The 18,460-nt window shown below is 39.3% G+C and overlaps 1 protein-coding gene across 4 annotated transcripts in view; it reads right to left on the reverse strand.

Moving 5' to 3' along the window:
• Window positions 1-18,460, reverse strand: part of SMIM14 (small integral membrane protein 14) — a 54,723-nt gene that overhangs the window by 13,398 nt on the left and 22,865 nt on the right. For 3 of the 4 annotated variants that reach the window (XM_027836298.1, XM_027836297.1, XM_027836296.1), the window contains one exon: window positions 4,278-4,326. In XM_027836298.1, the coding sequence (XP_027692099.1) occupies window positions 4,278-4,326 (49 nt within the window). Of the gene's footprint in view, window positions 1-4,277; window positions 4,327-11,980; window positions 12,288-18,460 lie in introns of all 4 variants that reach the window. The other variant, XM_027836295.1, reaches the window with a different exon arrangement.

Consider the following 18,460-nt stretch of genomic DNA (forward strand, 5'->3'; position numbering starts at 1 on the left):
TTATGCAAAACAGTGACACTCAAGTAGCTGTACAGCTCCCATTATATAGCATTTCAAGTCTTAGAAAGAAATTTCCCCAACAACAGCCACATGAGATATATTTGGAGCCTATAAACAAGCACATGAATTTTTCCAAGCAAGGATTTTTCACACTGTAACTTTTGATGCAACAAAACTGACTACAAAACCAAAGCTATCACATTAAATACGGAACCCTACACGTTTCTGATATCTGTCCATCTAAATATCACTGTAACCACAAGAACCTGGGACTTCAGAGGTCTCAAGTTCAACTTTTCCCCCTAATCATGAGTCCCGGTCTATAGCACATTCCTAATAAGTGGTTGTCCAGACTCAACTTAAACCAGACACAAATGTAAAAACAACAAAATATACTCAAAAATAACACTTGAAATTGTAAGAGAAGAGAGAGGAGAAGCTAAATGGAAGCAATAAAAGAGAGGCTAGACTGGAGACCATAATTCAGCCAAATTTTGTTTTATCCACTGCGGGGCTCTTAAGTCTGTGGATCAGGAGAAGCTAATAACCAAATGAAGATGGTAGTCAAACACCAAAATAAATTCTAAAAAAAGACAGCCAATGAAGCTGCCCCAAGATTCCAACTGGAAGGATCAGTCATTATGTAATCTGGGCAGTTCAGTGGTACAGTTGGTAAGAGTGCTGGGCCTAGAGTCAGGAACACTAGTAAGTTCAAATCTGACACCAGCTGTGTGAACCTGGGCAAGTCTCTTAACCTTGTCTGCCTCAGTTCCTTATTTATAACATGAGCTGGAGAAGGAAATGGCAAACTACTCCAAAATCTTTGCCAAGAAAACCTCACAAAGAATTGGACCTGACTGAAATGAACAGAACAACAACAGCAACCACATTATGTAATTTAGATTAAGAGACTTTTCATTTACAAGAATGGGGATTTATTTGGTTCCCAGGTGTAGCTGGCTCAAAAGGTCACAGAATACCACATATGTATTTAAAAAAAAAAAAGATCCTTATTTCTCAAAACAAGCACACAAGATTATTTTTCAACTGGTGTAACTGGTTTGAGCATTAACACCTAAAACAACCAAAAACATCTGAGATGTTTTTTGCCCATAGGGCAAGACTGATGATGAATAAATTACTCTCAGATCAGTATTTTGGTTTATTTTTTAATTTTTAAAAATTTTTATATTCAGTTCCAAATTCTTTGCCCCTCTTCAATTCCTCCCCCATTCATTGAGAAGGCAAGAAATACTATACTCATTACACACGTGAAGTCATACAAAACATTTCCACATTAGCCATGTTGCTCCTTCCCCACCCCCCAAAAAAATGCTTCAATCTGAACCAAGAGTCCATCAGTTTTCTCTCTGGAAGTGGACAAACTTTTTCATCATGAGTCCCTAGAAATCTCACGGATCACTGAATTGATCAGAGTTGCTAAGTCTTTAACAGTTGAACATCATTACAAAACTGATATTATTGTGTAAAATGTTCTCCTACATCGGCTCATATAAGTCTTCCCAGGTTTTTTGAAACCATGCCCTTTATCATTTCTTTTTTGACATTTAATTTTTATTTTATTTTTCTCAATTACATGTAAACAAAAACCTTTAACATTCTTTTAAAAAATTCTGAGTTCCATATTCTCTCCTTCCTTCCCCTCTCTGAGAATGCAAGCAATTTGATATAGATTATACATGTGCAGTCATGAAAAAATTTTCCATGTTAGCCATATTGTAAAATAAAACACAGACCAACCTCTCCCCAACCTCAAAAATAATAAAAGAAAATGAAAAAGTACGTCTCACTCTGCACACAGACCCCGCCCCATCACTTATTTCTCTGGAGGTGGGCAGCATTTTTCATCACAAGTCCTTCAGAGCTGTCCTGGATCACACATTGCTGAGAATGGCCAAGTCACTCACAGTTGATCAATGTACAACATTGCTGTTACCGTGTATGATGTTCTCCTGGTTCTGCTCATTTTACTTCGCAGTAGTTCACATACACCCCTCCAGGTCTTTTCCGTAAGTATTCTGCTTGTCATTTCAATAACACAATAGTCCTCCACCACAACCACATACCACAATTTGTTCAGCCATTCCCCAACTGATGGGCATGCCCTCCATTTCCAATTCTTGGTCACCACAATATTTTTGTACATATAGATCCTTTTCTTTTTCTCTGATCTTTTTGGGCACAGTCCTAATAGTGGCATTGCTGGGTCAAAGGGTATGCACAGTTTTATAACCCTTTGGACAGACTTCCAAATTGTTCTCCAGAATGGTTGGACTAGTTCACAACTCCACCAACAGTGCTTTTGTACGTCCCTATTTTTCCACATAGGAAATCTACCTAGGATAAATATACAGGTCTCTGACAGTTTACTATAAAACAAAACCAACAATGAACTTCCTAACAATTACAGTGCATGAGAAAAAAAAAAACGGTAAAGGCTGGCTCAGGAGGTTGTGGGTTCCCTGTTCCTGGAGGTCTCTTTCTGCCAAGGAGAGCTGACTGTTGAATGGGAATTCTTGTTCAGATACCAGTCGGACTAGAAGGGCTCTGAAGGCCCTTCCAGCACAGATTCTGTGATTACTGATAGGAGGAGATACATGGACGCTTATAAACCTAGTGTGCCATCAGGGAGGGTGGAGCCCAGAAACACTAAAGACATGGGGGCATAGACGTTGCTGGAAGAGGAGAGAGGTCTTCTTTCACCTAGGTCAGTGAGGAGAGACAGAAAGAGCTCAGTGGCTTCTTTGCTCTCTAATCCCAACCCTCCCTGCTTCTTGCTAATCTCTGAAGAGACCTCACCAGAGGTCTTCAACACCTGTGGCTGAGAAGGCAGTTGGCTGGGTTCCATGCAAGCACCACCCCTTTACAACTATTGATAAAAAAGTACAAGGTGCCTCCCTCACAACCACCAGTGTGATAGATAGGTAGCACAAGAATCATTACTGGGGTTTTCACAAGAAGAAACTGAATCCCAACAGAGAAACTGAGGATAAAGATCCTGAGGGGAGTCCCTTTGCTGCGATTAGGACTAGAACTCACACCCACAGAATGAAAAGCCATGTTCTTCCCACACCCCTGCAGTGCACAAAAGCAGACCTCGCCTGTAATTCCATGATGAAGGAAAAGAAAAAGGAACACAGGTCACTGAAAAAACAAGTTATCTTGATATGACCTATGGACTTTTGATGTTCTGAATTTCAAGCCTGACACAAACAAAGGTCCTGGTGAAACAAGTGACTGAATGTGGTTTTGTATAATCTTTGTACTGTGCTTTTGAACACTAACATTGTGCTATCTTTCACAATTATCTTACTACGAAATAATAATGGTATTATCATACAAATATATTCTTGCATCTTTGCAGACTTGTAGCAATGTAAGCATGATGCTTTTTCCATAAAAGTAGATGGTGCTTTTATAACACTCTGTGAACTCTAAATTGTTACAGGATCTCATTTGATCCTAACAATCTAGAGAGATAAAAAGCACAATAATTATTCTCGACATCTTACACAGCAAGAAACTGAGGCTCAACGGAGTTAAGTGACCGGCTGCCCTAAGTCAGTAAGTCAGTCTTCTGACTTCAAACTCTAGGCTTTCTCCATCATACTACAGTTGCCTATGAAGTCCATTCTGAAGGGCAACTGAAACTTGCTCCTTCTTCATGGTTCTAATTTCATACATATAGACAAAAGGTGATAAAAATATTCAGACAAATGCCATGATTCCATATTTAATATAGAAGAACTTTCCTATAAAGCCCACGTTCGGGAAAAACAATAATGTTCAAGGCCAGTATTTGATCAGTCTTTTTGCATGCTCCATTTGAAGAGATATCATTTGACACTAAGTCTACCCAGGATCTGTTGGCTCTTGCTGGGCTCTACTGTTCTCATTAAATGAGCTTGTCAAATTGAAATTCTACTTCCCCAAAGCAGCCTTAACACAAGGAGGAAGTATTTGAAATTTTTTTTTCAGGGGCAGCTAGGTGGCACAGAGGATAAAGCACCAGCCCTGAAGTCAGGAGGACCTGAGTTCAAATCTGGCCTCAGACCAAACATTTGACACTTGCTAGCTGTGGGACCCTGGGCAAGTCACTTAACCCCAACTGCCTAAAAATAAAAAAAAAATAATAATAATAAAATAAATTATTTTTCTCTCTCCAATCATTGAGGTTTTCCACTGTTGTCTAACCTCTTACCCCTCATGCCTCCCTTCCCTCCCATACCACCACCACCAGAACCACAAGTACTCACATTCCTGAAGGCATTCTGTGTCCGTGCAGTAGGACTGGGACTGTCTCAACTGAAACAAACAAGGAGGAAAGGCAAGTTAGTCACATAGTTTAAAAATGGTTTAAAAATGTCCGCGGATATTCTGTGAGGGACAAAATGGTTTTTCCACCCCTCCTGTAGGCTACCCAGTGTGGCCTACATAAAATTTCATTACGGTATCTTCTCAGTCACCTTTACGTGGATTAAGTCTAAACCATCGGGACCTCATTAAGGAATATGCTAACCATTTTATTCCCCCAAATTTATTCTTTTATGATGACAAACAATACAGTCTGAGAGTCGAGTGCTTTGTTGCGGGTGTGGGTAAGTCATGGAACCCCTCCCAGCCTGCTTAGTCACCTAGAAAAGGAAAGTGCTATATTTATACTGCCCTCTCAGGGTTATTGTGAGAAAACACTTAATAAATCCAAAACAGTTCCATAAACGCAGTATGAATTACATGACATACACAATGTGTATCTCACCTCATCTCAAAACTCCTTGATATTTTCCACTGTCTTCTTCTCCTTCTCCCCAAATCCCAAAAGTCTTTTGACCAAAAAGAACAAATCTTTAATGGCCACTGGCTTGGCCATGGAGCTCATCCCCAGACTATGTGCTGTGCGTTCTGCGTGGTGCCGGACCATGTGGGAGAAGCTAAAGAGCCTACTTCTGGAAAGGCCGGACAACTTATAATGAGCAGAAGGGCCTTACTCTCCAATCTGGAGCATGCGCGCACACACACACAGATGGCCAGCCGGCTGTGTCTCTTCCTCTTGCCTACTTGGCTATGTTCCAGTGTAGAAGACAAGGATGTAAGCCTTTGTTGGGGAAAGATGACCTTTCAGGCCTTTATTACCCTATCAGGACCATTGCCAAGTGGTCTGTGAGCACATGGTGCTGCTGGTGCTTCTGTCTGTGTTCTGCCAATTCTTCCTGCTTTGTGGTGAAGAAATATTGGAGATGAGTAAAACCTTGTGACCTCTGAAAGGTCAAAACAGCGAGTGCCAGCAGTATGAGAGCTGAATGCTCTAATGCTAGGATTTGCAGGATCCAGTCAGGCCCTGTTGAGTGATCTACATAACCCAGGGCAATGGGAGCAGAAACAAGGTCTCATCCATCAGCTATGACATATTTGTAAGTGAACTTGGTGGGGGTCAATGCTTTGGAGCAAATGTTTTAAGTATAAAACCATTCCTTCCTAGGGACTGAAGTGATAGATGGGGGAGTATGATTTTCTTGGTTCAGAGGGAAATGCTTTGTAACTGCTATTCTTGCTCAATCTTTGCAATAAATATGACTTTGTAAAAGCTAAGTGATGTTAACTGGCTATGAAACTAGGACTCTAATCACTGAAGGTTACCACTGAGGAGAATACACTGGAATGGGAATTGATATTAGAAAAAAATATCTCCAATCCCTCAAGGGTATCCTTAGAATATCGAGAGGGCACATGAAGCCAGCCTAACTCTGAAGACCTGGTAAGTGCGCATGTGGGTTGGGATAAGGATAACAAATCTTTATAAAGGCTACATAAAAAATTTAATCAAATACATAAGAAAAATGATTCCCCAGTAGATAAATGGCTAAAGGATAGGAATAGGCAGGTTTTGAAAGAAAGAAATCTAAACCATCAACAAACATTTAAAAAAAATACTCCAAATCACTAATTAGAGAAATATTAACTAAAGCAACTTTGAGGTTCCATATCACACCTACTGGATTGTCAAAGATTACAAAAGGAAAATAACAATTGTTGCAGGGGCTGTGAGAAACTGGTATACTCACACAATATTGGGGGCCCTGCAAATTGGTCCACCTATTCTGGAAAGCAATTTGGAACTATGCCCTCCCTAAGTTACAAAATTGTAACCACCATAAACCACTCTACTATTAGACCCATACTCCAAAAAGCAAAGCTCTTTTTTTTTTTTTTTGTAGGACTAAAGAAGTAGACATGACAAGGTGCCCATCAACTAGGGAATAGCCGAACAAATTATGGTGCATGCATGTAATGGAACACTACTGTGCCATAATAAATAACAAGGACTGCTTAAACACATTTTTTGGAAATGGTCAATGCAAGAATTTTTTCTTTCTTTTTTCTCCCCTCCAGTGAGGGAGGAAATGTTGAAAAAGAAAAAAAATGCTTATTAATGAAAAAAATTTTAATAAAAAAAGATGAAGTTAAAAATCCATTTTCTGCAAGAGGCCTTTTCTAATTCCCACAACTGGTAATGCCCTCTCTCTCAAATGAACCATACTGAACTACTCTGTATGCATTTCCATTTATTAACTTTATGTTTTTTAACGTGTACTTTGTTTCTTCTCCATTAAAATGTAAACTTCTTGAATGCAGTGATTGTTTCATTCTTTGTATTTGTATCTCGATTGCCTAGCACAGTGCAAGGCCCTAGGATAGATGGTTTTAGTAAGAACCTGGTGATTAACTGATCTCTGGATTTATGGCTATAATCTTGTGAGAGAGGAAGTATGGTGTAAAGAAAAGTTGTAAGTCAAATCCCATCTCCAATACGAAATAGATGCCAAAGGCAAATCACAGAACTTCTTCTAAAAAATAAATTTCTATTCATATCTTGTTTTTATATCACCTCAGTTTCCCAAACATATAGCTTATTCTTGGTCTCAGTTTACTGAGACACCTGATATGCCTGTAATAGTACATTATTTGGATCAATGAAATCAGGTATATAAAGCATTTTGTAATTCTTTAAGTACTGTACAGACGTCAGCTTATGTGTTTCTTGCTCTGCTGGGTTCCAATCTTGGCTTTGTTTCTCCCTACCTTTTGTGAAGCTGAGTGTGTCTCCCCCTCTATAAAATGAAAGGGGGTGGATGGGCAAACACTGAAGGTCCCTTCCAGTTCGAGATCTACAGAGACCGCTCAATGAGGGCTCCTTTGGAGCTAAAACAGCTTTGTTTCTGTCTGAGTCCCACAGCACTGGGCATGGGTCGGAGGAGGTACTCGGCACACAATTGTTGAATCAAATAAAAATAACTGATGACTTTCATGAAAAGCTAAAGATGCTGTAGAGGTCTGTTTTTAAAACATTCACACATTCCTTCATTACTGATTTCTTGCAGGTACAGTCCCCGGTCCGTGCCTCCTCTGCCCTCTTCCTTAGTCCCTTTTCTTCCGTCCCCTAAAGCACAAACGGGGCTAGTCCTGTCCCTCTGCTCCGCGTCCTCTCCCTGAGCGACAAAACCCCCAGACGTTAATGGTTCCAAGTCTGCTCTCACTGTGATCTCTTCCTTCCTCATCCAGCATCCAGCAGGCTGGCTCAATCTTGCATTATCAGATCTCTAGGGCAGGGGCACAGACGGAGGACCTGCTGTCACATCCCAAACCACCGCCCCTTCAGTGAAAGTCTGACTCAAGGTTTTCCCTACCTAGAACCCTCTAGAGTACCTATGACGGCCAAGGCCAAACAGCACCTTGACCTATTACTCTAGCAACTCTCAGATTCAAAGATGGCAAGGAAAGGTCACAGAGAACCTTGGGGTTATGACACAGATGAAGAAGGAAACCCTAATTGCCGGGGGACAGGATCCAGGACCTTCATCTGCTGATTGATTAGTATGTATGCTAAATAAACAAATAAATAGTACACACACACACACACACACACACACACACACACACACACACAACACACACACATATAATATATACAGTGCAAGGTACTTTACAAATACTATCTCATTTCATTCTCATAACCACCTTGGGAGGTAGGTGCTATTATTATCCCCATTTTGCAGATGAGAAAATTGAAGCAGAGAAAGGTTGAGAGACTTGCTCAGGGTCACACACTTAGTTAACACCTGAGGCTGGATTTGAAGTGGTCTTCTAGATTCCAAGTCTCATGCTCTATCTAGGCACTGAGCCAGCTAGCTGCCTAATCAGATTTAAACTTGTTCCACCGGTGTTAAAGATAATATAGAACTGAAGGAACAAGGGGAAAAAAGGCTATGAATTTGGTTTGGATGAATGAAAGTGATACCAACTATAGACATTTATGTAAACTACTTACTATTTATCTGCAATTATCATGCACCCAACAATGATTATGCATATGATTGACTATCCAATTAGCCTGTGAATTTCATTACAACACTAAGCTCTATTTACTTATGCTCATCAAATACATAAATATGTTAAATTTTACTAAGAACCACCTCTATATGCAGTTTTAAGACACATTACAGTTGAGAATGCTGAAATGTAGACATATGCACAAGGAAGACAATACAGTGTTCAGATACTTACCAGTGATTGCAAACTGCTCACCTGCCCCATTTATAAATGATATCAAGATATTCCTGACATTGGTAATTGTTGTTTGGCATGGCAGTACTATACCTGGCTTTCAAATGTATCCTTGCAAATGCAAAAACAAAAAGTGCTTGCCCTCAAAGAACTTATACTCCACAAACAGCACCAATGTAACCAAGATTAGAAGGGAAGCAGAAAACTGGAAAACAATTTTTACCGCCAGTGTCTCTGATAAAGGCCTCATTTCTTATAGAGAACTGAGTTGAATTTATAAGAATAAGAGTCCTTCCCCAATTGATAAATGGTCAAAGGATATGAATAGGCAGTTTTCAGTCAAAGAAATTAAAGCTACCTAGAGTCATATGAAAAAGTGTTCTAAATCACTATTGATTAGAGAAATACAATTCAAAACAACTCTGAGGTACCACCTCATACCTATCAGATTGGTTAACATGACAGAAAAGGAAAATGATGAAATGTTGCAGAAAGTGTGGGAAAATCGGGAAACTAATGCACTGTTGGAGTTGTGACCTGGTCCAACCATTCTGGAGAGCAATTTGTAACTATGCCCAAAAAGCTATAAAACTGTGCACACCCTTTGACCCAGCAATACCACTTCTAGGTCTGTATCCCAAAGAGATTACACAAATGGGAAAAGGACCCACATATACTAAAATATTTATAGCAGCTCTTTTTGTGGTGGCAAAGAATTAGAAATTGAAGGGATGCTCATCAATTGGGAAATGGCTGAACAAGTTGTGGGATATGATTGCAATGGAATACTGTTGTGCTGGATGGTTTTGGAAAAGCCTGGAAAGACTTATATGAACTCATGTAAAGTGAAGTGAGCAGAACCAGGAGAACATTGTACTCAGTAACAGCAATATTTTACATTGGTCGATTGTGAATGGCTTTGCTACTCTGACAAAGAATGATCCAAGGTGCAGCTAGGTGGTACAGTGGATAGAGCACCGGCCCTGAAGTCAGGAGGACCTGAGTTCAAATCCAGCCTCAGACCAAACACTTGACACGTACTAGCTGTGTGACCTTGGGCAAGTCACTTAACCCCCACTGCCTCAACAACAACAAAAAAAAGATCCAAAAAAAAAATGATCCAAGATGATTTCAAAGGACTCATGATGAAAAAGAATATCCACTTCCAGGGAAAGAACTGATAGAACTCTGAGCTCAGACTGAAGCATACTTTTTTAACTTAATTTTTCTTGGGGTTTTTTTTGTGGGTTTTCAACACAGCTAATATGGAAATAGGTTTTATATGACTTCACATATATAATCAATGTCATGTTGCTTGCCTTCTTAAAGGGGACAGGGACTTGAGGGAGGGAGAAAATTGGAAACTCAAAATTTTAAAAAATGAATGTGAAAAATTTTGTACATGTAACGGGGAAATATTTAAGGAAAAATATATTCATCAGTTAAGAGGGAAAAAAGAATTGTAGCTATTTTCAGTATTTAGTCACAAAATAATGCTACACATAAAAATTCTGGAGTCTAAAAGGCACCATTTGGAAATGTCAAAGAATCTTTGGCTCTCTACCAAAACAACAATTCTGGTTCTTAAGGGGTAGCACATATAAAGGATAAAGACATCTTGGTCTTAAGAGTCAGCAGAGAAAGGACCCAAGTATGAATTCCATCATCAGTATTTATTTAAGGGTATGACCAAGGACTTCATTTTAACTTCTTTGAGTTTCAGTTTCTGTTATTTGTAAAATTAGGATAATACCACTAGCACTATTATTATTCATAGGGCTCTGAAATTTCACTGACTACAAAGATACAAAATTATGAAGAAGCTCTATTTTCTGAGTGATGTTTATCAGTGGCTTACTACAAGCTCAAATTGCCCTTGAAAGTAAAGGGGCTTTATAACAGGACAAGAATGGATCAAATTTCTCAATTTTCAGATTTGTTAAAGTTGGAAGAAAACTGTTGAAGTTTGCCATTAATCTAGGAGCTCCATGAGGGCAGAGACCATTTGTTGCTTATTTTTTGTTTCACCAGGATTAGCACAGGGCTTTGGTACTCAGAAAGTGTGTTTATAAGTGTCTATTGAGGACTAACTGCCATTCAAAAAGGTGTCAATCTAAATTGTTTCCTGTAAGTATCCCAGAAGCCAGGGGGAATATTTCTCTTAAACTCTCTGTCAAGTCTCCATTTATTTTCATTACTAAGAAAGCGAACAGTTAGTACTCCTCTACTTTTTTTTTTTTTTTTTTTTTTTGCTTTTTGGTGAGGCAATTGGAGTTAAATGAGTTGCCCAGGGTCACGCAGCTAGTGAGTGTCAAGCGTCTGAGGCCACATTTGAATTCAGGTTCTCCTGACTCCAAGGCTGGAGCTCTATCCACTGCACCACCTAGCTGCCTCTGCTTTTATTTTCAGAGGAAAAGCATTCCTCTGTTTTTATTTTCAGCTCTCACAATGACCTGCCAGTATAGAGTAATTCAAACAACTTTTTAAAAATCCTTCATTCTCACTGACTCATGCCCACTAGGCCCAGCTCCCAATATCCTGACACCTAAATTACTGAAACGGCTCCCTACCTAGCTTCCTTGCCTCTAGGGCACCCTACTTTGAGGCCACCAGATGGCACAGTGGGTGTAAATGTTGGACGTGGAATAAGAAAGAGCCAAGTATGATTACTGGCTCTGACACTTAACAGCTATGTGACTCTAGGCTTAATACCTTTCACTCTCAGTTAACTAATCTGTAAAGAGGAGATGACAATAACCCATCTCGCATGGTTTTGGGAACGATCCAATGAGAACATAGAGGGCGTCTCAAAAATCTTAGTACATTTTAACAGCTGCTCCATTAATCCCCTCTTCCTTGTTTGTACCAGTATCTCCCTGTGCATTCTGATACAAGATAATTTTTCTTAACCTTCTCCCCACTTCTCAGTGTATTTCTCTTCCCCTTCCTTTCTATTCATCTTTTAATATCAAGACATCATAAAACGAGCCCCTAGGCCTTCTGTTTAGACTCCCTCTTGATCATCCCTTGATGATAGGAGACACATATATTATCTCCCCATATTGGAATGTAAGCAGTCTATCCTTGTTTAGTCCTTTATCGCTGTCTGTTCATGTTTACCTTTTTATGTTTCTCTTAACTCCTGTGTTTGACTGTCAAAGTTTCTATGCAGCTCTGTTCCTTTCATCAGGAATGCTTGGAAGTCCTCTATTTCAATAAAGGTCCACTTTTTTTTCCCACTGTAGGATTCTACTTCGTTCAGCTATAGGCCTATCATATCTTTTGTTTTCAGGAATATCATAGTCCAAACTCTCTGCTCCTTTTGAATGTGTGATCTTGATTGTGACTCCTCAATACCTGAAATATTCCCGGCTGCTTGCAGTATTTTGTCTTTTACCTGGAAGCTCCTGATTTTGGCATTCTCTTTCCTGGGAGTGTTCTTTTTGGGGTTTCTTTCAGGAGGTGACCAGTTGATTCCTTCTACTTCCACTTTGCCTTCTGGTTCTAAGAGATCTGTACAGTTTTCTTTTATGATTTCTTTAAATAAGATGTCCGGAATGGGAAGAAGAGAACAGCTTGTTCCAGTGGTCATGAAGGTGGCTGACGTGGTGCTGTGGAGGGCTCAGAGCTTGGTCAGACATCATTCATGGCATCCCAGGTCATCATCTTGCCTTTTTCTTTATTGACACTGGACTCTGACGACTCTGGAAGAGAGAGTGAGGCTGACGACATTTCGTGATTCAAGAGTGAGTCAAGACATCACCCACTGTGATGTCATTAGTTTTCTTTGATGAACAACAACAAACAAACAAATACGATGTCTAGGCTTTTGTGTGACCATGGTGTTGAGATAGTCTAATGATTCTTAAATACGTTCTCCTTGATTTATTTTCCAGATCAATTAGCTATTTTTGTTATGAGATACTTTACATTTTCTCCTATTTTTTTAGTCTTTTAATTTAAAAAAAAATATTTCTTGTTTTCTCATGCAGTCATTGGCTTCTTTTGGTCCATTCTAATTTTTTAAGGAACATGCTGGTTGGGTTTCATACCTCTTGTGCCAGGCTGTCAATTACCTTTTTGGTTCTTTCTTCTACAGCTCTTATTTCTTTCCCATATTTTTCCTATAGCATTGACAAAAACATTTTTAACTTTAATTTTTTAAATTTTTTTTAATTTTTGCTTTATCTCTTTCAGGAAATCTATTTAAATTTGTGTTCAAGCTGTATTTTTCTTTGGGGCTTTGCTTATAGATTTTGAGAGTCAATATGTAATAACTTTTTATGATGGTGTTCTTTTCTTGTTTTTTGTTGGTTTTGCTCACTTTCTGCCTGGAGACTTTATGTTAAGGCCAGGCTCTTTGCACTTCTGTAGGGAAGATCTGGGCTGGTCCCATTGCTATTTTCTTTTTTTGGTGAGGCAATCGGGGTTAAGTGACTTGCCCAAGGTCACACAGCTAGTAAGTGTCAAGTGTCTGAGGCTGCATTTGAACTCAGGTCCTCCTGATTTCCAAGGCTGGAGCTTTATCCACTATGCCACCTAGCTGCCCCCCCTTGCTATTTTCTTGAGATAATGAGTATTATGTTATTTCAGACTCTCAGGGACAGCTCAGGCGCCAGACCTGAGAATTTCTATCACTTCCAAAGTGATGTGATCCAGAGCAAAACCTAGCTGTTGCACCCCTGGTCTAAGTTCTGCAAGTTCCTGACCTGGTTTTGGGTCTGATGGTACACTTGACCACTGTCAACCAATTAGGAAGCTCTTCTGGTTCAGGAATCTGACCCGGATTCCCCTTTGGTTTGGGATTCCTGCCCCAATTACTCCTCTGCAGGCTCCAGACTGGACATAAGGCCTGAGACCACCAAGGGGTTAGCAAGGAGACACAGACCCCTAGTCAGTCTACCCTGGATCTACGGCCTGGAACTGAGTAGTGGGCAACAAAGCTGCCAGTTCATACTTGTCCCTGTTGTGGTGCCCTGTCATAGAGGCCTGGAGGTACCTCAGAATGGATCGGGGACCCCTTTATGCTCTGGTTCACAGAATTCTCCTGGGCACTGGTTTGCTCCACATGTGGCAAGGTTCAACACCAGCCCCCTATCCCATGAATTCATAGACCTCTCTGTCTCCCTACATTGACTGAGGGTGGAAAGAAGACTCACTGCGATTGTTTTCTCTCTGATTCCCCCCTTCAGGATTTGGTCTGGTGTGTTTTCTACGAGAGGGGAATCCTTTTGCTGCACTGCTTCCTGCTATCGCATTATGTAAACCTTAACATGTTATATAAATGCTACATTTATTAACTATCATATTATTACTTTAATTTCCCCAAAATAGCATTTTTATACTATCATGCTTCTTTTCCCAAAATAGAATTTTTATACTACCATACTCCTTTTCATTGTTCCCTACCCGGTTGCTCTCCTAGACTTTTTCAGCTCCAGAATCTCATCTTTCTGCAAGATGACATCAATTCAAACTCACACCTCTTCATTACCCACTGCCCCTGGGGTCCCTTCTTCCACATGACTGGAGAGGGTAGAGATCAGAGAGTCCCTCCTGGATATTTAAGGAGAGCACCCAGGTCATTCACCTCATCATTCCCACCCTAGCTATAGGACTTCATCATGTCCCTTTTCTAGGTGCCTTCTCCCCTTCTCTTCTTCTAATATGTTACATGCCATTAAATTGTGAGCTCCTTGAGGGTAGGGATGGTCATGTCATTTTTTTGTATCCCCAGGGCTTAGCACAGTGCCTGGCACATAGGAGGCACTTAAAAATATATGTGTATTGACTCCAACAATAATTTCTAACACAAAAACTGACAAGAATTTACTATAAGTGGATCCCAAAAGGAAGCTGTTAAGAGACCATTCTATAAGGTGAAACCTTGATGCAAGTTTTAAGAGGTTGAGGAAAACATAATTAATTTAATAACTTATCTTCCTTCTCAAGGACTATTCTAATAGTTTCTGGTCTCCCCTTTCCAGTTTCTTGCCATCTAGTCCTTCCTACAGATCAGTCATACCAGTTAGAGGTCTAATCACATTATATTTTTTCTCAAAAAGCTTCATTGGCTCATTGCTACCTACTGAATAAAGTTCCACTTTTTAGTTGTATTCATTAAAGAAACATTTATTAAGCACCTACTGTGTATTTAAGAACATTGTGCAAAGAAGCAGGGTAGATACAAAGTTGAGATAATAAACGATCTCTCTGCACTTGGCATTTAACCATCTAGTAGGGAAATAAGACAGAAACATCTTTAACGAACAAATTCAAAGAAGTATGACATTTGCCCTACTTTTACCTCACAGTGCTACTTGGGGAAAGGATTATGTAAACCTTAAAGAAATATATAAATATGAATTATCATTATGATCCCAAACATGCTGTAGATGAAAAAGAATCATCTATTAGGGAAAAAAGGTTTCTTAAAAAGATTCGGCCTTTGCTTTCTATCCAGCAAGAAGGTTGTTTTAAGAAACTCTCTCCCTTCAAAACTTTGTTCCCTGTGATCAAGTTGTTCGTGATGCAAGAATGACGTCTATTTGTTATGGCAACCAACTGACATCAACAGGGCAGACTAGTTAGCAAATTCATAAATAAGGGAGTTTGAATATTTTTGTTTTTACTCTATGCTTTATAGAATGCTCTATTTAAGAAAAAAAACCTATTATATTTGTCAATAATTTTGAAAAAATTATCTGGTCCCAAATTCTATTGTGAAAGAAACACTTTAAAGCAGGGCATATGTAAAACACATGGATAAATGATTATTAGCCTTAACTTATAAAAGTATAAACAGAATCTCAATCTGTGGATTTGCTCATTGTTTTGCCCTTTTATTTCATCTTTGTTCTGTATGTTCTTTGAAAGGTCAGTTCGGAATGATAGATTGGAAATGGTTTTCTAGTGAAATCAAAGATTTGGGTTAATTGTGGTTGACCTATGAAACCAATACAAAAGCTGACTACCACCAGCTTGGCCTCAGTTTGCTGTTTCCTCACAAGTAAATGAGGGCAATGATATTAGTCAATTTATAATGTCATCATGACTAGGCATTAAATTAATCAAAACTTTGAAAAGTATCAAATGCTTTGTGTGTGGGGGGTGTTCTGGAATATCATGGGAAAAACCTTTATTTGGGAAAAGAAGTTTATGAAAAACACTGAGAAGTTAAAAAAGAAGATTCGTTCCAAATTAGTCATTCCAAATCACCTTATTCTTTTCACAATTTAAATATACAGATTATGCATTAAGTCTTTGTAACCAATGAAGAAACAGGACTCTGTGTTTTTTCCTTATGCTCAAAAGATTTTAACTACCAATATTCAAATGACCATGAAATACAAATTCCCAGCACTGGCTCTTAAAACTTGGCAGTACAACTTGGGATTTTTTAAAGGTGACAAAATGTACAAGACAGTTCTCTTGGGAAGGGGTGTAGTAGTCATAATCATGAAGTCTACAAAAAAAATTTTAGACATTATTTACGATTTACACTGAAATATGAATCCAGCAGTGATGTAATTTTAAAAATTTTCCCATACTATGATTATAAATTTGACATATAAAAAACAGGAAAAAAAAAAGTCCTATATGACACTGATAGTCTGTTTTTTACAGCTTGTTTCCTAATAATTATATTTAACATGGTAGTTTCTTTCACTGTGTCCTTTGGAATGTCTCCAGAATAATTAACTAATTTCTTTCATCTTCTTTACTTACTGCTTTCATTTTCTGGCACTCACTGTGACCTGACTCTGTCCTAATGAGTTTCCCTCATCACCCCTTCTGGGACTGGCTACCCTTTATTTTCATACAACTTGTGCTATGCAGTTTGCTGATCAGGAAGGGAAACTGCAGTATTCCTTGTCCCCCTTGGCCCCTTGCAGACTGTCCCTCTACTACATTCACTAAGCAACCTCCCCTCTTTTGAGGTTCATACTATCAAAATTTAACATCTAACCCAGATACTGGTGGCTCTCAAGGAGTTTGTTATCATTCGTGAGGATTCGACATGACTATCCTGCTCCCGCCAATACTCTAACTTCTCAGTTCCTCAATCTGCTCAATTCGCAAGACTCCACTACATACACACATTGTCCTACCCTTGATTTTGTCATTGCACCAAACTGTTCCACTTCCACGCTCACCAACTATACTGTACAACAGAGCCTGATGATCGACATTGGTAGAGGAAATTTCCTATACCAACCAATTAATTCCAGTGGCTCTCCATTATTTCCAGGATCAAATAAAGTCCATTATTTGGACTTTAAAGCTCTTCATACCTAACTCACCCGGTTGTTGGAAGGACATAAATAAGTGGTACGGTGGGGGAGGGAGGGAGACAGTAACTCTTGTTTTGGTCATGCTGAATTTGAGATGTGTATGGGACATCTCGTTTGAGATCCTAGTACCACTTGACGAGAGACTAACATCCCAAAATGACACTGAATCATTAATGAATGACTAACTACTCTTTGTGGTCTAGCCATTTAACTGGTTTTATGCGCACCTACATATACTATCATCTCGTTCCTTCTCTTATTCAGATCAGGAACGGTCAAATGCTTTGTGAATATTGCCTGGGCAAGAGTCAACACTACTAGCCCCTTAGACTCATGTTTGTATTATCTTCTTTGGTAAATGCACCTCATTTGGCCCATGTCCCAAGCTAGGGCTTCCCCTGGGAAAACCAAGATTTAGTTATTCTTGTTCTGATAATGTCTTCAGTAACCTTGCCAATACCAAGTTAATAAAATTAGCATGTAGAACAAGCACACGCTCAAACCCACAGACAGATAAGGAGGCACTTTGCTCAGGTGATCTGTGCATTACTTAGTGGCCCATACAATCGCCTAAGACTTAGCCAAGCATGGAGGAAAGATAATCTTAGCCTCTGACATTTACTAGCTGTGTGACCTTGAGGAAGTTACTGAACCTCTTTTGGCCTAAGTTTCCTCATCTGTAAAATGGAAATAATAATAGTACCTACCTTACAGGGTTGTTGTAAAGATCAAAAGAGATAACACATGTAAAGCACTTTGTAAACCTTAAAAATGCTATATAAATGTTACTGCTATTATTATTATTATTTTTAATATCAATATTATTTGCTGACTTAGGATGACTGAATTTCATTCACCTATTCTCTGCTTCAAGGTGTAGGCCCCTCACACAGATAAGACATATTGTTGAGTCTTTTTAAGGCTGAGGCTAAGAACAGATATTTCCACTTGTCTTTCCAGCTTTCATCATTCTCTCAGGTCACTAGTGCCAGGCTGTACAAAGGTGGCCTCTGCCAACATTCCTTTTTTTGGGGGGGGCAGGGGGTCCCCACAAATTCTTTACACTTTGAGCTCTTATAACAAGTGTGTTAGAGCTGATGTTACCTCTGGCAGCAAAACCAAAGCCAATTATTAAGCAGCCAGAAAGCTGTAAGACCACTTCTCTTTTTGGTATCCTTTGTTCTCTTCTTCAAGAAGTTGTTGACACTGATAATGTTTGATTTTTCGGACATCAACTATCTACAACAATCACATTATTTTCACTGATTATGAACAAACACGCCAGCTCTTTCCACATACACATACACGTTTGTGTATTTACATATATGTATATGAAGTGATGATGAACATTAGAAGCTGCAGCAGCAAACCTACCAGCAACATTCATCCAGTACACCCAAGATCTAGTAAGAGAAAACCATATAGGGGCAGCTAGGTGGTACAGTGGATAGAGCACCAGCCCTGAAGTCAGGAGGACCCGAGTTCAAATCTGGCCTCAGACCAAGCATTTGACACTTACTAGCTGTGTGACCCTGGGCAAGTCATTTAACCCCAATTACCTAAAAAAAAAATTAAAAAAAAAA

This window comes from Vombatus ursinus, unplaced genomic scaffold (genome assembly GCF_900497805.2).
Source record: "Vombatus ursinus unplaced genomic scaffold, bare-nosed wombat genome assembly UNPS02014818.1, whole genome shotgun sequence".
Lineage (NCBI taxonomy): Eukaryota > Metazoa > Chordata > Mammalia > Diprotodontia > Vombatidae > Vombatus > Vombatus ursinus.